The sequence below is a fragment of the Phoenix dactylifera genome, chromosome 7 (assembly GCF_051530095.1).
Source record: "Phoenix dactylifera cultivar Ajwa chromosome 7, Ajwa_hap1_PhDact_Kaust_v1.1, whole genome shotgun sequence".
In the NCBI taxonomy this organism is placed as follows: Eukaryota; Viridiplantae; Streptophyta; class Magnoliopsida; order Arecales; family Arecaceae; genus Phoenix; species Phoenix dactylifera.
In genome coordinates, this window is record NC_143196.1 from 34,003,867 (window position 1) to 34,025,419 (window position 21,553).

Genomic DNA, 21,553 nt, shown 5'->3' on the forward strand with positions numbered 1-21,553 from the left:
CACTAGAGCACGCTTCATTGCCTCTCTATAGAAATTTCCGCCGAATAAGACTTAAGACTTCATCTTGAAGTATGCATCGAGGAGTTTGGTTTAGGAATAGCATTTTAAGCCTTGATACCCAACAAAGGTTACATCAATGTGCATACATGTGAAGAGACAAAAAATGCTCGAGTTACAGGTAGGTGAGATGCTTCGTATCTCTAAGCACACCAAATGGTCGAACGGTCCCCATTGTGGAAGCCAACATGTTAAGAAGGATCAAGTGAATTAGATGTGACCAGAAACTTATAGGAAGTAGAATCATCATCATGATCACAAGCTTCATGGCAAAGAGTTGGATTGCTTCCGATTCTCATTTGGATTGGAGAGCACCTCTCTGCCAATCACAGATGTATAAATATGGCGCGACGGACATGATTGAGCAGGGCTCACAAAATCGACGGTCGATAAATCAATAAAGTGAGCATGTTCTAAACAATCGACGCTCGTGTTGGAATGATTGATCGATCTAGGTCCAGTTGGACCTCGTGGAGATGTAGAAAAATCCAATCGATGCTCGAAGAAAGTTTGGGAGCAACTCATAATTCCGCTTTGCTGGCAGATGTGGCACGAAAGAAACTCTCAAATTTTCTCGACAAAACTCTTGATACTAATTTCCAGCAAGATGATGCGATCATTGAGATCTCCTGAATTCTCTGTCTCCTTTGATGTAGCTTCCCATAACTGTTTCACTATTTTTCCTTCATTTACTTACCTCTGTAATTACTCCTTTGTATTAACTTAGTACTACATCTTGGGGAAGTGTTTCGCTAACTCCATTAACCATGAAAAGAAGAAACAAAGCCTCTCCATGAATGACAGAATCTTTTATGCCCATCAAGTTAATTAGGAGATGATAGACATGCTGCTAAAGGATAGCTTTGCAGCATGAAGTGATCAGAAGAAGAGGGAATGGTGGGCGAAATTGCAATCCGACTAGGAGCAGCATTTAGGGTGCTTGTTATTAGTTCCGGGAACAGAAGGGGACTGATGATTCGGAGAGGGCTATCTTGCTGGTCCTCAGAATAAAGCTTGTGTAGTTGTGTTCCATCCAAAGGTGTGAACCAAAAGCCTGAAAGGGATATGGTTGCCCAACAAAAAATGTAAGGTGTGGCTAAAAAAAACAGTACAAAGCAAGATTCAAACATACCGATCCAACGTTTCAACACAATGTAAAAAATTTGGCATCATATTGCGCCCTAATTGACTGTATACTAAAATGCAAGAACAAATGCTCTCACTTTGAATTCTATCATACGAAAAATATTGCAGCAATTGTTCCTTTTTGAGGTGAAGAGTTAGGCAAGCCTAACATTCTTTCGTTAAGGTAATAAAAGATTCAAAGAGTGCGAATAATGCAATTATTGTCTCACTTTGTATTGTTAGCATCCTAATTGTGATTTGTTCATGAGAAGTACTAATTATGGCAATGCACATGGATAAAATCATTCACATGTTTTTAATATTCAAATGCTAGTAACATCTAATGTTAACATATTCTATATACACGCACTAATGCACCGGATACCATCAAAAAGATTTGTATATATTCTATATACGTGGCGAATGTCAAGTCATACAAAGACACCAATATGAATAGTGTAATGTGATGCTCGGCTGGCCTTTGTATCAATGTCGCTAATTGAAGCGAACTAAAGAGAGAATAACCTAAACAATAAGACTAGAATTTTCAAATTCTCCTTTCTATTTCTCTTTGCTCGCACAAAACAAATTGATTTTTTACATTTGAAGATCCAGGATATATCATATGCACGAAAATCATCATGGAACTTTTATAGGGTTCACTTTTAACTCCTTTAGCTTTCATTGTCTATTATGGATTGCGGTGGATATCATGATGCGCAGGAATATCCACTGAACATTCCCCCTTGAAATTAGAATACCTGAAAGACCCTTGCCTGTTTTGTCAACAAATGCCTGATACTCTCATACTATCTACATGCCAGGGTTATACTTTACATACTCTCAACAGCTTTGTGTCCAATAGGTCAAATCACATTTGATCTTACTAAAGTTAAGATCCCTTTAAAAATATAGAATGCTATTCTTCTAGCAGTTGGCCAGCTAAAATTTAAGCATCTTAGATCAATTATCCAAGGTTTCTAATTCCCAAACTGAGTGTGACTCATGTGATAGAAATTTTGCTGACATTAAATTCTAACTCTAATCCTGCATTTGGTTTCAAATCCAAACAAATAAAATTGATAACTTGTGATCAAGCATATCAAGTCAAAGGTCCACTTGATTCTTAGGAGGTAGATCTCGACTTTTATATCAGTTCTGCATTCTGTCGCTCCACTTGATTCTTCTCAGATGGAGAGCTATACCTAAAAAGCAAATTTTTGTTTTGATCGGTTCATTTCAGACCCCAAAAGATGAAATTTGAGCTCAACCATTAGTGGTGCCGCCCCCTAAAGGATAGGGCATCACATTGTAGATCTTGAAAAACTGTCGATTTAAAAAGAAAAATCATAATCTCAATTGAATGTCGTATGACCAAGTTATTGCCTTTGGAGGTTTGGCCTACGATTCGATTTTTCAATATAGCGAATCTTGCTTTTGGACCTTCCATTTTCATAGTGGCCAAATTGATCCATATCGAATATGAGGATCCTTTTGGATCACCCGTCTCATAAAGGCTCACATCATAGTTATCGGCTAGACAAATATACCATGCAATGGAGGGCCCCATCATATGCAAAATTCTGTAAACTCTATACCGACTACCTATACGTATTTCTCCTTTTACAGGTCAATCACTGTCAGATGTCTCATCCCAAAATAACAGACATGAACAAAAACATGAAGGTATTACAAAATTTTGTATAAGATATTTTATGCCTATAGGTCGGGTCGGGTCAAACAAAACATTCGACAAGCATTCTACGAGTGGAATGGCTTTGTCTCGACACTCAACCATTAGCTCAGACAAATTATTGCCATCCTATATTTGCCCCAAGCCCTTTTCCCAATCGATTTGTTCCAAGCTCAGCATGTGAACTGCACATGGCTAGTGGGCGGCGTCATTACCTACTAACAATGATCCATAAAGTTTGGCAACTAAAGGAGGTTTGCATTTCTACCAAAAAAAATAAAAAAAAAAAGTTTACATTTTAGGTTTAGGTTGTATCTTTCATACAAAAGAATGATTAATCTCCTTTAATGACGTCAAGCGTTAGATCGCAAGAACGATTGATGTTACGAACAAAAGTGAATCATTCTTCCGCATGGAAGATACAATTCCACTCCTTGCATTCTTGCTTGGTTAGACATGCTTACATTTCATTTGAAAAAAAAAAAAAAAAATTCATTCCCTTGATAAGTGTCAATACTTGAATATTGTTGGATCAAGAACAGTTCGACCAGTATCTTATTTGACAACAGTAAAAGGTGAAGTACGGGGTTGGTGTAGTTGATGGAGTTGGCCACCTCTGACTTCCCAAAGAAGTCGAATTTCTGTGGTAGTGTCAATTGATAGTGCTGCCACCGGCGACCAAAGGGAATGCAAAGATATTTAGAATCTTTTTAAAGATAGAGAGAGACACAGTTTGTTCTCAAATTATATGGTCTCAGAAGCTGGATGTAAGTTGGAAAGTAGAGCTGGAGCGTGTCGTCACATTATATATTCCAAATTCCAAAAAGAGAACTTTGTTTGTAACAACAAACCAAAAAATATTTTCTTTGGTAAAACCAGGATTAATTTTTCAATCTGGCTCTAAAATTTCTACCAAAATCATGGAAACATCTTTAGATTTGGCATTGCTCAAAGAACGTAGTGGTGTGTGAAAACAGGACACTGACCTTGAATGATTGAGATTGTTATGTTAGATTAATATCACAAGCCACAAACAAGTCCAACCAAATCTAATTTTGGCATCCATCATGTGTAGTTGTCACTCATATCACAGTATCAGATTCTAGCATGCACTAAGCCAAACAATTAGCTAGATCGAAATCCTCGACGCTCGCAATATATATATAAATGAAGGCCCGATCAATTTTCCTATCTAGATGTTACGCCTCTCCGATCATTGGATGACAGAAATAACAAATCATCAATTCCTGTTAATCTTGATATGCATTAAGAATTTCTCATTGGAAGCCACTAACGACGGCGAGTCGATCGAGCGAGATACGCCAACAACTCTTTTGGAGCAAATTAAGGATAAATAATGAGCTCATTGCATGATAATCTAGGTATTCTTTTAAGCCATGCAGCTAATCTTGTTTATCTACAAGATAATCTTTTAAATATTAAAGTTAAGCAGCCTTTTTTGGAGTGGGAGGCTGTAGGGTCTTCAAATACTCAATTATTGAATAAAGGTTCTTTTATCCTCATGGTTAGTGCCCATCCGTCTGGTCTAATGAGACCCCTTTCTTGTGAGCTTATTCAAAGTCCCATACGTCTTTTCCTCTTGTTTCAGCAAAAAGAATTAACCCCCCTCATGAGATGACCATCACACCCTCCACATCCTTTAAATGAAGCAAGGAGAAATAGCTAGCCTTCTTTTCATCCTATTCTTCTAACAACGGTAATCAAAAAATTATTGGCATAAAATTTTAATAATCATGTCAGTGTAGCAATCCTCGTATTTGAGCTAGCTAAGTAATTCTCAGCATGATAGATCTCTTTGCCGACCCATACTTTAACTTGCCTTTTTATAGATGCAAAAAGAGTTTCTTTTGATCTTAAAGAAACTGCAGTCAATTACGTACATTTGCTAGCTTTCGAACATGTGTCTGATTTCAAGCCTTACATTACTAACATCAGCCATCAAATTGAGGCCCTGAAAAATTCATTAACAACACCACCAATTCCTGATTGCTCAAAACTAGAAACGGGAGACATCATTGTTAAACGCGTGGACATCGTGTTGAGGTCCTCTCTTTTTCTTGAATGAAACTCATCGATTAATCTAAGTGACCTTTTTAGCTAAGGAAATGGTGTGTATTCATTGAATCAATAGGCTTTCTAATGTGCCCATAAAGAGTAGAGCATCAGCTTCTTTAAAAATTAAACAAGTGATTCAAAGCACATCAATCATAAAGTTTGGAATGTAACTTTTGACCCAAAGTTTGACCTATACTAAAATGATGTGGAAACCATAAATGTTGGGTCTTTGTAAAGGCCGTTTAGCTTGCACCATAGGAGAGTAGACTGATTACGGAGTCATTATGGGACGAACTCTTCTTACTCCTCTATTTTCTTAAAAAAAAAGGAGAGATTTTTGGAGACATTATTTTGGGTAGGCATGCAAGACAACTTTTATGGCTTCAGTGGGATCAATATTTAGGACATCTTTATTATGACTTTGGTATAGCCAAATTAGCCTTAGTATCTAACATATATTATATCTATGTTTATAAATTTTGATTTTATGGAGGCAGATGCATCAAGCTTCAGATGAATGAATGTCCAACAAACTTATCATATTTTGAACAAGTAGTGAGTATTGTGTAAGCAAGACCACCAAGCTCGATATCAATGGCGATAGTGTTGTAGTCATTTCCTTTACAATACCCAAGCTGAAAAAGGGCCACTGAAATCTCAAAGCAAGGGCACCGAGGTCACCAAACTCCTAAAATACTACAAAGGTGGCAAAAGCGTGCACTCAGCACCCAATTGAAATGACACCTCCTGCGGCCCCCACCCACTTCTCAAATTCTCCCTCTCTTACATGCCACCCCGTCACCTTCGAGTACCCAAGTTTTCATCCCAAAAAGATTGCCCAAGAGTTCCCCTCCATTTCGCCCTCCTCCTCTTCCTCCATCTGCCTCGGAGAATCCCTGCCACCATGACCCCAAGTGGAGGAAGGTGCCGAGTATATTAGCACAAATCTTGCACACTGGATACTTAGAATGTGCTGTCCCCCAACACCCAAAAATGATGCTTTCTCCCACCTCCTCCCCCATAACGCTTCCCAATGGTAACCTCATCAAATATATATAGTCCTTCGTGGGCGTCTCTTCAAAGACCCATCCAAAGTCTCTACAAACTAGTCTAACGTAGAGAAGAAGCAGGGGAGCTGAGATGGTGAAGTTCTCCAAGCAGTTTGAGGGCCAGCTTGTTCCGGAGTGGAAGGAGGCTTTTGTTGATTACTGGCAGCTGAAGAAGGACCTCAAGAGGATGCAAGTCCTTGGTGCCGGCCAAGGTCCCACAAACAAACCACCACAAACTCCTTTAGCCCATAGGCTCCTCTCTCCCTTAAGGAAGCTTCCCTTTTTCGGTTCATATGGTCGCAAGGATCATGAAGTCATACAGGCATTTCTTACTACCGACCTCTTTATTCTACTCTCGCATTTACTCATTTAATGTTGTTACATTTAGTCTGGGTCTATGAACTACGTACCGAGTGTACGCATGAAGATTTCTTTGTGAACTCCATTTGCTATTTGCTTCATCTTCTGTGTCTTGGGGAAGTCATTAATGGCCTATCACGTAGCTCCAATACCACTCTTTTACACGGCGTCCTCATTTCATGTGTGTGCTACTCGAGTAAGGGATGCTCCTCCTCGTGCATCCTTCGGCACAAGGACATGGGTGCCATGTTCTCTGCCTCTTCTTTCTTTTGGTTACCACTAGGTGTCATCCCTCTCGACACCACAAGATTCTTACTTAGGTTTCAACCCAAATGGGCGAGAGATCGATCTGTTTGTTGAGTAATGATTTATTCTTTTCAAGGTGATTTACTCGGCTTTGATATACTTTTATGCTAATATAGGTACATAGGAAGCTCACAAGCTCGGCGAGCAGGGGGGTGTTATATGAGACGGAGCTTCTAGATCAGTTTGCAGACACTGATGCGGCAAGGGAGTTCTTTGCTAGGCTTGATCATCAGCTCAACAAGGTGAATCAGTTCTACAAGGGGAAGGAGATGGAGTTTGTGGAGAGAGGAGAGTCCCTAAACAAGCAAATGGGGATCCTCCTTGAGCTTAAGGCTGCCCTCAAACAGCAGCGCGAGAAGGGCTCACTGAGTAATGATTCAAAGGAGGATCCTTCCATATCTTGCTCAATTACATCTGGTGAGAAGATGAACTTTTTGCTCTCTCTCTCTCTCTCTCTCTCTCTCTCTGTGTGTGTGTGTTTCACTAGCAATGAAGAAATTTGGTTGTTGGAGGGGAGAGATCACAAGTCTAGATGCATAACAAAAGCATGTCACTTGATCAACTACCTTAACTAACTCTGGCTACTGGATGAGCATTGCATTGTTCATGACCGCCGAATTAAAGATGGGTGACGCTTTACGCCAAAAAAAAAGTAAAAAAAAAAAAAAAACATGAGTGATGCCAAGTCGTCCACGGTGAGATCTTTAGATTTTGGTGAATATAGATGGTGACCATTTCATCTCAGAGTTCATCAGTTCAATTCATGGCATTGACACAGCAGCAGGTCACAAATGGTTTGTACCTAGTGAATAGTAGAAAAGGGTATTATCCTTGTACTTAGATATTTTGGTAGTTTTATCTCATAGATAAGCAAACTTGTTCGTCTAATTTCATTTTTTTCCAGCATAAAGATAATATCATCATTATTATTATTTTTTTTGGTTGCCTATGTTAAACCATCCAATGATTGAGCATAAAGTGAGAGCAAAATTTGCATAAACTAAAATGTTCTAATCTACTTATATTGTTCAGGAGTTTATGTTCTAGAATAATGAAAATAAGATTTCCTGCATTCCCACCGCTTATCCTCACCCTCAGCCAACCAAAAAATAAAATAAAAAAATGCCTGTGTTCTTTCTTTTTCCTAGTGTTCATTAAAAGACCATCTTCTCTTTGTTGATAATAGAGGAAGAGTCCATCAAGGGTACCATAGATCAAGACCAACCCCAAGAGATCTCAACAGCTGAACTTGAGAAATGTGAGGTCCAGTTCCCTGTATCTCCTCAGAGACCAGATGACTCAGGGAAGCTGGAGAAGGCCAGGAGAGAGGAAGGGAAGCTTAGAAGCCTCTCTGGTAGAGTAATCGACTGCCAGGGGAAGAACCTAAAGATCAACATACCCCTGACCACACCTTCGAGGACTATCTCCGCCCTTGCCGACTTACTTAGCCAATCAAAAAAGGGTGGCCCAGAAGGTGGCAAGCTCAACATCAACAAGACTAAGCTTCACCATGCAGAGAAGATGATCAGAGGCGCCTTCATTGAGCTCTACAAAGGGTTGGGGTATCTCGGAACCTATCGGTGAGAAGATGTTCATGTTTCTTATTTTGAGCATTGGTTTTGATATTGCAAATGGAGAAAGGGAGCAGAAAAACTGAAAAAATTCGAGCAGCAAAACTGACGGAGTTTATACCATTATTTTGTTTGAGTGAAGAATTCATACCATTATTGACCTGTTTTAAAGATCAATTACTTTCTTACTATCTTATGCTGAGCATTTTTTTTCCAGAAATCTGAACATGCTGGCTTTTGTAAAGATTTTAAAGAAGTTTGACAAGGTACAGATCATTTCAGCTAATACTTGGAGACAGAACTTGGAGACAGATCAATCTTATAGTTATCCATAAATAAAGATAGAAGGGGTTTTAATGATTATTTATGCTTCAGGTGACAGGACAAGAAGTCCTCCCCACATATCTCAAAGTGGTAGAAAGTTCATATTTCAACAGCTCAGACAAGGCTAGTTTCTTTCTCTATATTTTTGTGCTCTTATATTTTTATACATATGTACATACATGTATACTTAAAAAATTAACAACAAATTCCCTCCCAACTCCTAAGTTGTATATATTTCGTCTAGATAGAAGCATTAAAGGAATAGCCAACGTTCTAACTACCCCTTCATAATAATAGGCAATTAAGTTAATGGATGAGGTGGAGGAAATCTTCATCAAAAACTTTGCAGAAGATGATAAGCAGAAGGCCATGAAGTATCTCAAGCCTTATCAGCATAAAGAATCGCATGCTGTCACCTTCTTCATTGGTAACTGCCAAATTCCTGAACATAAGCATCTGAATCAGTTATGAAAACAGAAGAAAGTATCTTCTAATGGTCCCATATTTATCTAAATTAGGCCTATTCACGGGATGCTTCATTGCACTGTTCATTGGATATTGTATCATGGCACATATAGCTGGGATGTACACCGGGCAATCAGACTCTGTCTACATGGAGACTGTCTACCCTGTCCTTAGGTGAGTACTAAACTAGCTAGTACTCAAATCAAAATTTTGAGTATGAGCCATGATCATCTCATATAACATGCCACTGACGTTAGATTTTTTTTTATTGTAGCATGTTTAGCCTCTTGTTCCTCCACTTGTTTCTGTATGGGTGTAACATCTTCATGTGGAGAAAGACACGCATTAATTATAGCTTTATATTTGAATTCGCCCCTACCAAAGAGCTCAAGTACAGGGATGTGTTCTTGATATGTACTATGTCCATGAGTATAGTGGTGGGAGTCATGTTTGCCCACTTGAGCCTCACTGCAAGAGGGCATTCTTCTACCAAAATCCAAGCAATCCCTGGCATTTTACTTCTGGTAATCTTATCTTCCTTCTCATGCAATCCATGGTTTTTATACCTCAGCTTTAGCTTTCATTGCAACCTCTCATGTAGGTGGCTGCAATAATTGTGTGCTAATACAAGTGGAGTGCTCTGCTGGGTTCTCCATTATCGATGAGATAAACATCAGTAGAATCTAGAATAGTTTTGATGTGCTACATAAGTATGACATATTCTTGCCACCATATGGAAATATTTTGGCATAACAAGGATTCCCATCTAATGTGATGCAGATGTTCTTGGTGGTGCTTGTATGCCCTTTCAACGTTGTCTACCGATCGAGTCGCTATCACTTCCTTAAAGTTATCAGGAATATCATCTTGTCGCCGCTGTACAAGGCAAGCCACTTGCTGATCAGTAATTGATCGAATCAAACTTTTTCTAACATAACTAGTTGATAATTTACAAACATTTTTTCTGCAGGTAGTCATGGTAGACTTCTTCATGGCCGATCAACTTTGCAGCCAGGTATGTCTTTTGTATTTTAAATTTCTGCAGAAATTTAGGTTAACCACAGTGGATTAATTTTGTTTAGTTCTCCTCTAAGAATTCCATCCAAGATCAGGTTCAAAAACATCTGTTTTATTTCTAGTACATATAGATGACCTAATTTTTCAGCACAGCTCACGTAAACAAAGCCTATAATCGAAGTTGTATAAGATTTTCAGGTTATAACTACAGAGGAATCCTCTTCATGTAATCATGCTTATAACTTACTTCAAGATTTGGTATTAGAAAAAATGCTGCCCCTTGTTCAAAATTGAGTTTAGAGAACATTTCCATCTGAAAGATGATATATCTTATTCTAAAAAAGCAATCAATTAAGATATTCTTCTGATGAAAACAGGTTCCAATGCTGAGGAGTCTGGAGTATGTGGCTTGCTACTACATAACTGGCAGCTATAAAACCCAAGACTATGGGTTTTGCATGAGAACCAAGCATTACAGAGACCTGGCTTATGCAGTGTCCTTCCTCCCTTACTACTGGAGAGCCATGCAGGTTCAACACTGACAATTATTTGAGCAAAAATTATATCTGCTTTTCTTACGATAATAATATATAGAATGAACATTTTCTGCAATGGATTTGGCAGTGTGCACGAAGATGGTTTGATGAAGGGCAGACAAGCCACCTCGTCAACTTGGGGAAGTATGTTTCTGCAATGCTAGCAGCTGGTGCCAAAGTAGCATATGAGAAGGAGAAGACCATTGGGTGGCTCTCCCTCGTTGTTGTTATGTCGAGCACTGCGACTGTGTACCAATTATACTGGGATTTTGTCAAGGATTGGGGCTTGCTCCAACTCAATTCAAAGAACCCGTGGCTGAGGAATGAATTGATTCTTCGTCGGAAGTTCATATACTTCTTGTCAATGGTATGTTCCTAGCTCCCTCTTCATCTTTTTATAAACGACATTAGTAGAGAGTTTTTCATAGAGCTTGCTCTTACATAAAGGAGGAAAGACTATAAAATGTACATGAAATGAAATGATCTGCAAATGGCCTTCACAAAAAGGGTCCAACATGATTTCTCATCAGTTTATGTTTGATCCTTGCAATGTTTACGTAGTTTCTGTTTAATTAATCTTGCAGGGTCTGAACTTTGTCTTAAGGCTTGCTTGGCTACAAACTGTTCTTCACTCCAGTTTTGGGAGTTTGGATTATAGAGTGACCTCATTCTTCTTAGCAGCCCTTGAGGTGATTCGGCGAGGGCATTGGAATTTCTACAGGTAAATTGTTGGCAATGTAAATATTAATTGCACATGCCTGATTGAAATTATCTTGGTAAATTCAGAAGCATAAGTAGCTCCACACTTCTCATTGAAAAAAAGAAAGTATACTTGGCATGGGTTCATTTGGGACTAAAGTATATTCTTGTATTTTGTTACATAACCCATATGATCATTTTCTTACCTCAGAAGACTGCACATAACTCCATTTTATGCCATTTGTGCTATTGTTTTACATTCTTTGCTGCTTCTTTTTTCCATGCTTGCCCCTTTTGCATATAATTATTTGTCTCGGATGAGCATGATAAATCTTAAATGTGCCTCATTTTCTGATGACCTAAAATATTCGATTTCGCCTACACTAAAATATCTCAATTTGCTATGAAATAGAAGTGTATGATTACCTCTAACAACAAGCTACTATATTTCAGGCTGGAGAATGAGCATCTAAACAATGCCGGAAAGTTTAGGGCCGTCAAGACAGTTCCACTGCCTTTTCATGAAGTGGACCAGGATTGATCGGCCGACGACTACAAGCCCTCGGCATTACATGGCAAAGGAACCGGCCGGAAGGGGTGGGGGGAGGTTTCCTCTTCCTGTGATTGGCTCCCATTGATGTTAGAAAGTATGCATACTTGTATACGATTATTCATTCTTGATGCTACAAATGAAAGAAGCATCATATATCCATGTTCTATGTTTTCCTCTCAAGATTGAAATGACAGTGATATCTTAAAATTCTACAATAAAATAGGGCCAAAAACAATGTAGTAATTGGTTAGGCCAATGCATGCTTTCAGAATAGATAGCATCTCATGATCCCTCAAGTTTCTCTTTTGGAAGTTTTCAGCTCCATGAAATTGATTAGGACATTAGCTATGACCAAGACTATGGAATTGTAGAAATGATCAGCTCTGAGGAAAATCAATAAATGTCACAAACAATGGAAATTATGAATTGATTTATTGGCTTTTTGCCTGTCCAAATCCAAGATTACAAGGTATCTAAGTTAACAGACCGAGCATGCAGCAGGGGCAGATGATCATCAAGAGTTAGGTCTGCAAAAGACGATCATCAAGAACAGCAGCAGCAGCATAAACTAACTGGACATCCAGGATATCATAATTCAAACTCCTAGAACAAATAATCACCTCCACATTTTTTATCTTATTTATAATTAAATTCTATATTATTGTTGTTAAGTTTGGCCGTCTCGGGACTCGACCCTATACCAGTATCATCTTACTACAACATCGGTACATGGTACGGTACAAGACGATGAAGTGTATCAAGTGTCAGTACGGTACAAGACTGCATACCAATTTGATAGCAGTATAGTATGCTACATCTGATACGGTACGGTACCGATCGGTACGGCAGACTTCGATCATTGTAGTGCAGCTCTGTAGCCTAACAACACTTTCCTTGTATTTTTGGTTTCCAAATCCTTTCCCTTTCTATAATCACATTGTGCACTAATAAATTGCTCGCATAAATATGCTCTTCGTGATCAGAATAACAATAATAAGAAGGTTTACCATCCCGAGTGGACCTTTAGTTAACAAGATGCATAAATAATAATAATCTATATAAATACAAATTCATGATAAATAAGTGAAATATTTGACACTTATTTGCCTTTTCTTCCTAAAAATACTTAGAAATAGTATATCCAAGCTGATAACGTAAACATAGCCACCAATTTATCTTATCTAGGGCTATAAGTGGGTCGGGCTGGGCCATGCTATGCCCCTACTCTAACCTGGTCCGAATTTTTTTAGGGTTTTAGGATAAGCTTAGGCTCAAATTTTTTTAGATAATCCAGATCCGAGCCAGACCTGAGCTCAAGCATAGGCCCAACCAAACCCGATTGGGCCAGACCGAATTACCTATTTGGGCCAAAAATAGATCTAGTCCGAACTCGATTGAAGTTTAATATTTTATAATGTTGTTTCACAAGTAAATAAGCTAGTTAAAATTAGTTTTTCTCCTATAACATAAGTAAATGATTCATGATACACTATTATCAACTAAACCCATTTTAATTTGTCCTTTACTTTCTTATTATTCTCTCTAAATAATAACATGCAAAAACAAATTGGTTTGGGCCTAAATTTGGGCTTGAATTTGAGCTCCGTTTTAGGTCTTATTGGGGCTTGAGCTCGGACCAGACGTGGGCCAAGGCCAATGATATACCCAAACTTGGTTTGAAAATAAAATAGGCTCTATATTTAAGCTGAAATCCAAGTTGAACTCTTTCGAACTTAGCTCGTAGCCCGACCAAATTAGCCTATTTTCAGCCCTAATCCCATCACTTGCCATAACTTTCTCATACTTTGGAAATTTTCATCAATTCATGCTCTCCCTATTGGGCATATCCTCTTCCGCATATGAATCAGCCCTCCCCACCAGTGGGCAGTTGCTAGGCCTAAGTCATGGATCAGGTGATCAAGTACCCTTAAATAGTGGGACCAACCTAAATGGACGGCGAGTGATTTAAAGGAATCTTCTAGATATATACTCCCCTCCCCTCCTCAACCCACCCCAGCCCCCACCGCCTCTCCTCTCTTCTCCGCCTCTCCAAAGCCTTAAACCCTCAACCTGTTCCCGGCCTCACCTGTGTTGCGCGAGCTTAGAGCAAGGCGGAGAGAGGGCAAGGGGGAAGAGAACGAGAAGAGATGGTTCGTCCTCACGCCGTGAAGGGGAGAAAGCACAAGAAGAGAAGAATGGAAGAAGCAGTAGAAGAGGAGAAAGATGAGGTCTTGGAAGCGGAGGAGGAGGAGGGTGTGAAGGAAGAGGAGGTGGGGAATGGAGGAGAGGCAGTGGCGGCGGAGGACGAGGAGAGGGCCGAGGAGGCTGTGGAGCAGATGGCGGGGATCCCCGTTATGCCTCCCGTCGAGGGGGCGAAGAAGCCCGGCGTCATCTTCGTCCTCGAGAGGGCGTCCCTGGAAGTCGGCAAAGTCGGGAAGGTAAGCGGCAAGCGGCTCTTGGAGTGATTTATAGTGTTCAATATTGGATTCTGGGGTGAGGGTTAGGATCTAGGTGTTAATTATGGTTATTGGATTCCTTGGAATCGTGATTCCTGGTCACCAACGCAGCGAAAGTAAACGGAAATGCCTATTTCGGTGATCCTTGACGATTAAGTAAGGATTTTTGGTTTTTGATATTAGGGCTTTCACTGCAGTTCCGTTAGGGTTTAAGGTTGGATTGGAACTGTGGTTTCTGGTTATCAGAGTTGGAAAACGAGCAAAAGTGCTACTGCAGTTCCATTAGGGTTTAGGGTTGGATTGGAACTGTGGTTTCTGGTTATCAGAGTTGGAAAAACGAGCGAAAATTGCCACTGCAGTTCCATTAGGTTTAGGGTTGGATTGCAACTGTGGTTTCTGGTTATCAGAGTTCGAAAAACGAGCGAAAATTGCTAGCAGGTTGGGATTTTGGGATTAGGGTTTTGCTCCAAGGAGGGCTTTTGAGTTTGGGATTTTGCTTTAGGGCTTGATTGAGTTCTGGGTTTGATTGGATTCGTGGTTAATGGTTGCCAAATTTGGTGGGAGGTAAGTGAAAATGACCACTAAAGTTGGAATGGCAAGTGAAAATCGCTCTTGGGATTGGATATTTTGATTAGGATTTTGCTTTAGGGTTTAATTAAGGTTTTGTTAGTATTAACCTTGTGGTTCCTTGGGAGAGCATCTGTGGAGGTTACCAGGTGAGCCGAAATTGCTTTTCAGGTAGTTCTTACTTACTTCATAGTGTTTTTCCAGCAGATTTTTCCAGGTTCATATCAATTTAGTCATGTAATTAGGAGGTTGACATGAACGGTGATGCCGAATGACAACAGTTGTTTGCTCTGCATCAACTAGTTAGATTTTATACCTGGGTTTAAAGGTTGATTTTTTTTTTTGTTGCAAGATGTTATCACCATGAACGTAGAATATGTATTCTTGAATAAATTTCTTGTCATTTTTTTAGGTAAGTTAACTAATTATCTTTTCTCATGTTCAGACATTCCACATTCTAAACTCAGATGAGCATGCGAACTATCTGAAAAAACAGAACCGTAATCCTGCTGATTATAGGCCAGATATCATTCACCAGGTTTGCCGATTTCTTTATCCTGTTCTTCATTTTAGTTTGCAATTTGTAATCTCCTTAAAGTTACACTTCCATGTGTATATATATTATGTCACTTTAACGGTCCATCTTTTATGCTTACTACAGTTTTCTCATAGCGGGCATGCCCGTCAATTTTAACAATACAAATATCCTACTCCATGAAAATCCCTTAAAAGTGTAACAGCTTATGAAATGGTCTGGCTTCGTAGTCCATGAAAATTATTACTTCAGATGATCAGAATCTTTGCATTTTCAAGTGCAATTAGTTCAAGATGTGGAGAGGTAATTTTCATGTGGTATGATCATTTTTTGTCGAAAGGAAGCTATAAACTAGTAATACCTACCAAATCAGTTTTTCTATGAAAAGAAAAATCAGATTTCCTCAATGCTGTGATGTAGTTTCTGACTGTAAAATGTCTCGTTTTCTTGTAAAGTTTGCCCATTTTTGAATTTGAATCAGTACTCCTATTATATGACATTCTTTGGGTCTTTGGGCCATAGCTTTTGTATAATGTGTTTGTGACTTCACTTGATTTTAACCACTTACATGTCAAATGATTATTGTATCAGGCACTTCTTGCTATTTTTGATAGCCCTGTCACTAAGGCTGGGAGGCTGCAGGCTGTTTACGTAAAAACTGAGAAAGGAGTGCTTTTCGAAATTAAACCATATGTACGCATCCCACGTACATTCAAGCGGTTCGCTGGGCTCATGTGTAAGTTATGATAAAAAGCTATTTTTATTCCTCCGAAACTTGATAAATGTTGTAGTTCTTGTAATTGTCTGCCAAATCAATAAGTGTTGGTGTATGCTTTGTTTTTGTTTTTGTAGTGCAATTACTTCAGAAGTTGAGTATAGCTGCTGTTGGCAAGCGCGAGAAACTTCTTAACATAATAAAAAATCCTGTTACACGCCACTTGCCTGCCAATTCCCGGAGAATAGGTGAGATTTTTTTCCAGCAATTTCTAAAGTATTAATTTTTGTTATAAATGAATGCTTACCACTCAATTTATAGGCCTCTCATATAGTTCAGAAAAGTTGGTTGATTTGAACAATTATGTTGCTGCTGCGGCTAATGACGATGTCAGCCTTGTTTTTGTGGTATGTGGGAATGTTGATAAATCTTTTAAGTGAAGGGGCTTGCTATGATCATATTCATACTTATTACTTTATTGGACCATATGTTCAGGTCGGTGCTATGGCACATGGAGTGATCGATAAGGAATATGCAGATGATTTTATAGCAAGTAAGTTTTCACTCTCAATGAGTTAATGTACTACCAGTGTAGAGTATCGGTGAGTACTGTAGTATGCCACATGATACCCTGCTAAGTCCTCATTGGTATCATGCTTGTCCTCTAAGTTTTAGTGGGTATTTATTAAACTAACAAAAGTTGTGGTTACTTTGTATTAATTGCATATTAATTGGTGCACTGACTCATGACAATGTATGTCAATATACCTGACCCATGTTTTTAAAGAAAGAATCTGTCATATGGTTTGATATTATTTTGACTATGAATTAAGGGTGCTACCCTGTATCATACATTATCCATTGTGCCGGCGCTGGTACATTCCTATCTACATAGGCCTATGTCAGATTAGCCTAAGCAGTATTCCTGAGAGATCTCACGGACAAGTGCCCCATGTTTTTGTGATTCGCTCTATCATTATAATCATAGGAAACCTCCTCCTCTGTAATTCATTGTTCCTTTTTAATATCAACTGCATGATACTGATCTGCTAGTTAAAACTTGCCACCTTGTTCTCTGCAGTTTCTGAATACCCGCTAAGCGCAGCATGCTGTTTAAACCGGATATGTGGTGCACTTGAGCAAAAGTGGAGGATCAGATGAACCAAAGTCCACCCAGAACTTTTCTTCAGTCTTTGTTTATCTAATTATTCGAGCTTTCTTCTTCCTGCAAGCTAGCCTTCCCCAAGTCTCTCTCATCTGTTTATATGATTATGGTGAATTCTATTTATTGATGAGCCTACGGTTTCTCCATTCCGTCAACATCTTGGTGCAAGATATGGGCAAGTTGAGATTAGTTCAAAACTGTACAAGTTCGACTATTTTTGTTTCTATTTGAACACATATTTTTGCCTTATGTGGCTTGATAAGTTTGAATTATATACCGATTTTATGATGACTGGTTTGAGCCAAGGGGCTGGAGCTTGTTTGAAGCGAGACTGCAGAATTTTTTCAATCGGAATTGGCTACAGGGAGTCTGTTCATATGATTCGTTCATTGCTGTGTTTCAGCAAGAGTCATCCTGTTCTAATGGGATGGTTGAACTTGATAGCATGCTGCAGAATATGGCGCATGTGTAGTATTGATCTACACATGCGATTTCTCATAACGGTGTATGTGCTGTTTCAGGGTGTACCTTGTAGCATTTGATATATCTTCTTGGCTGGTATAGTCATCATAGTTAGGAGGATGGATTGAAGATGGTGTGGTGAAATTTAGTCCTCTTTTGATTCTGTCTTTTAGGTTAGCTTGAAAATTATTTCTTCTGAAATAAGTCATCATCCAATGTTAAATTTGTTATCATTAAGTTTAGGGAAACCTTGTAGGGCTGCCATGCAGGTGCATAATTTTGGAGTTTGCAGCTCTACAGGTATCATGGCAATTAGGTCTTCTGCAACTTGAATTCATTTATTCGGCAGACTTGATGATGAAACTCTTGCCAATAATCATGGCTTTTCTCATCAGATGTATGATGCATTTAAAGGACCAGTGCTTGTTTAACATCCTTTGTGCTGTTAGCTGTTTCTGTCACAATCTTATGGTGAGGTGATCAAAAGATATTTCCTTGATGTGTGCTGGGAGCACGATTTGAGTGATGAGCTGAACGCATTGCGTGCACGAGTACAACTTCGCTCTGCCGCAGTGGTTGTCGCTAGATGCCGAGGTTGTAGTTTTAGATGTGATGTTTCAGAATGAGATATGGATTGAAATGCGCATCCTACTCAATCAATGGAAGCTCCCTCATTTAGAACTCAGATTTGGGGAGCCATCATATCGAGCATGCGTCCTACCTCTTGCTCAAGGCTAAATATTATTTTCCTTTTCATCCAGCTTGCCTCAATAAATTGGGGATGCAATTTTAGTTTATACAGAAATGCAGCTGTTACTAAGAATCAATTCAATTTTCTTGTCCGAGACAGATGAAAGAGTTCTCTGGCCTTATTACACAATGAAACTAATGTGCAAATAAATACAAAGATAACATTTGTAACTGGCGAACAATGAAGATGAACATTTCAGCAAAAAAACAATGAAGATGAACCTCTGTAGTATGAGAAATCCCGGAATTGTTTTATGGAGCTGCAAGCAGTGCGGACTTCAGACCATTAACAGCAGCACAAAGAAGGCCAATGTGGTTGGCACCCAGTTTCGGAGCATCCCTCCATTCCCAAACATCGCATTGCTTCCATTCTAAAATCGAAATGAACACGAAGAGTGTTAGGGTCAAGCAAAATCTTGCATCAGCCAAAGCTTTTAAATTCTCCGAACGTGGGAAACTCCAGTTATGATGCAACCGATGATGTTACACTGCTACCCCAAGCAAATTAAGATTAATGGTGGTGCTCTGTGCATTTGTGTTCTATGTATATACTAAGAGTCTAAGATTAAGGTGGTGCTTTTAAAATACTTGATTGTAACAGTCATACAAAAAACTATTGTTTTATTATTTCTTATAAAGTGGTTTTGTCAAACAAGATAAGTCATAAAACATTTGAAAAAACGAGTTTTGTGATAAATAAAAATTTTGCATATTTTATGAAACTTGTTTTATGGAAAATATTTTTTTGTGATTATTTATTATGATGGTTGTTATTTGTGCTATCGTTGTTATAAGGTAAGCATTCTACCACTTAATGGTCTTAACAAACATTAGTTTTTTTTTCTTTTCTCTTCTTTTTTTCTCAAATTTATATCTTTTGTGACATTTTCATTTTCTTTTTTGAGAAAAAATGACCCTTATACATGCATTAATCACAGCTATTAAGTTTATTGTACACTACCGGTAGAGCGTCTGATAAAACATAATCCTTTACTCTTAAAGAATATAAGTATTTTCTTATATTAATCGCACCCACATTAGCATGCCTAAAATAATCTAATTTGAAATTCTGGCTGGTTACCAGATCCATCGGTTGAGGCGCCGGAGTCGTCACATCCTCTGAATCAGGTGGTGTGGGCGCAATCGGTGCCGGCGGGCTCGGCACCGTCGGCGCTGGCGCTGGTGCATGCTTCTTCCTATGCCTTCTCTTCTTATGCTTCCCCTTACGCTTCGCTGGTGCTGGTGCTGGCGCAGATATCGAAGGTGCTGGTGCCGGCCCAGGCATCGCTGGAGGCTTAGCCGGAGCAGGCACTGGCGGTGGTGGAATTGGTGGCGTCACTGGCGCTGGCACCGGCGGTGACGGCACTGGTGGCGGCAGTGCTGGCGGCGGCGGCAATGCTGGCGGCGGCGGCAGTGGTGGTGTTGGCGGCAGTGCTGGTGGTTGCGGCAGTGCTGGTGGTTGCGGCAGTGCAGGTGCTATTGGAACAGGAGGTGATGCCGGTGGCACTGATGGTGGTGGAGTAGAGACTGGAGGTGGTGAGCTTGGAGGGCTTGAGGAGGGTGGTGGTGTCACGGCTGGAGGTGTGGCGGCGACCGGTGTTGGCTGCCCGGAGGGTGCAGCCGCCGGGGCTTGTGCTCCAGCTGTGCCGAGTTGAGTGAGGAGAAGAGAGGTGGCGAAGCAAAGCCACCAAAGGAACTCCATGTTGAAGGACTTGTGGGGTGGAATGGATGTGAGTGTTAACTGGTGGCTGCTTGAGTTTATGAAGACGAGAGAGAGCTGCAAGGATTGGAGATGAAGGAAGGTGGTTAGATTGGAGGATGGATTAAAAGGACCCAGGAACAACCATGGCCTGTATTTGAATGGCTTGGTCTGATCTGAGTCTTTACAACTCCATATGTACAGAGAGAGAGAGAGAGGGAGAGCTGTCTGTGTTAGTGTTGAAAAAGATTTTGTGGTCGTTCATGGTTCACATTTAGTTCATTTTTCAAGTGCTGGCAGGACAATCTTTATGGTTAGATTTGGAGAGAGTTTGAAAGGACTCGAGAACCACCATATGGAATCATTGGAATGCCGTGGCTTGGATCTAATCAACATAGCTGTAAAGGGCTCGAGTGTTGGCTTGAATGAATGCAAGCTATCATGAAGTTTAGCTATTTTGGTTCACAAATGGTTCATACGTGAGCTGTATATCTTTCTATGGAAGATGAAATGTCGACTTTGAAGTGAAGGAAGTAGGTACACTCAACTATATAAGAAACTTGGTATGGTTTGCTATGCCTTGGCGGTGGTTTGAAGGAACTGCCACCTGTTAAACCGAAAAAAAAAAGGAATTGCCAATTCTCATCCTGACTGTCTAAAAACTCAGTTGAATAAGTTTCAGGGAGGCTTTTGGGGGACGAAAGAAGCAAGATCCAGGTGTTGCTTGCTTAAGGTGAGTGGTTGAGACCGGGATAAATCTAGATCACCCTTACGGCAAGTAAGAGAATTTGGAGAGAATTAAGATTTCTCAGAGATCTAGTTGACACCTGTGAAGGTATCAAAATATGGTATAGTTGTTGGGGGGCGGATGGGGGATCCAGAACTTTAGTCCCACATCGAAAGAGTAGCGGAAAGGATTGTGCCTTATAAGGAGAGGACACCTCCTTTCGTACCAGAGGGCCCTTAAAGCTGTGAGGAAAATATTGCCCATCAAGAGCTGCGCATGATGTAAAGCATGTGCGTACTTCCCCAAAGCGGACAAAACTGTGAGGAGAATATTGCCCATCAAGAGCTGCGCACGATGTAAAGTACGTGTGTACTTCCCCAAAACAAACAATACCTCGGGATGCAGTCACTTTCCTGCTCTAATAATAATAAATCTAGAATTCAAATAGATCGGATCGGGTCGGACCAGAAATGCTTGATTTAAGATCTAACCCAATTTCATATTTCAATTATGATTTCGAACCTGGACTCAACCTATAAGCTAATTAGGTCAGGCTAGGTCAGGTCGACGAAAAGGATTTTAGATCCAACTAATCATTTAGGTTGAGCCAAGTCAATCATTTAGGTTGGCTTAGGGTCAAGCATGA

General features: G+C 39.7%; 3 protein-coding genes across 4 annotated transcripts; 2 read left to right on the forward strand and 1 right to left on the reverse strand.

Annotated features, from left to right (window-relative positions):
* The first annotated feature begins 5,765 nt into the window (after positions 1 to 5,765).
* On the forward strand, positions 5,766 to 12,127 carry PHO1;H1 (EXS (ERD1/XPR1/SYG1) family protein). 2 transcript variants are annotated; one of them, XM_039127071.3, is made up of 14 exons: positions 5,766 to 6,322; positions 6,783 to 7,083; positions 7,853 to 8,246; positions 8,455 to 8,503; positions 8,613 to 8,684; positions 8,859 to 8,988; positions 9,080 to 9,200; positions 9,301 to 9,550; positions 9,807 to 9,911; positions 9,997 to 10,041; positions 10,421 to 10,573; positions 10,668 to 10,946; positions 11,164 to 11,300; positions 11,732 to 12,127. In XM_039127071.3, the coding sequence occupies exons 1-14, from the start codon at positions 6,092 to 6,094 to the stop codon at positions 11,817 to 11,819; spliced, it is 2,355 nt and encodes a 784-aa protein (XP_038982999.3). In that variant the 5' UTR covers positions 5,766 to 6,091; the 3' UTR covers positions 11,820 to 12,127. The 2 variants fall into 2 exon arrangements, with proteins under 2 accessions (XP_038982999.3, XP_088557969.2); XM_088701843.2 differs by lacking the exon at positions 5,766 to 6,322 and adding an exon at positions 6,335 to 6,556.
* Positions 12,128 to 13,633: 1,506 nt separating this feature from the next.
* On the forward strand, positions 13,634 to 17,574 carry LOC103701962 (nucleolar essential protein-like protein). Its single transcript, XM_008784196.5, has 7 exons — positions 13,634 to 14,269; positions 15,300 to 15,392; positions 15,981 to 16,125; positions 16,242 to 16,352; positions 16,426 to 16,511; positions 16,600 to 16,657; positions 17,186 to 17,574. Exons 1-7 carry the CDS (start codon positions 13,979 to 13,981, stop codon positions 17,263 to 17,265), a joined length of 864 nt encoding a protein of 287 aa, XP_008782418.4. The 5' UTR covers positions 13,634 to 13,978; the 3' UTR covers positions 17,266 to 17,574.
* A 944-nt stretch (positions 17,575 to 18,518) lies between these two features.
* Positions 18,519 to 20,293, reverse strand: AGP19 (arabinogalactan protein 19). The gene is made up of 2 exons (XM_008784197.6): positions 19,563 to 20,293; positions 18,519 to 18,852 (listed from the first exon to the last, which is right to left on the reverse strand). Exons 1-2 carry the CDS (start codon positions 20,181 to 20,183, stop codon positions 18,760 to 18,762), a joined length of 714 nt encoding a protein of 237 aa, XP_008782419.4. The 5' UTR covers positions 20,184 to 20,293; the 3' UTR covers positions 18,519 to 18,759.
* Between the last annotated feature and the right edge of the window lie 1,260 nt (positions 20,294 to 21,553).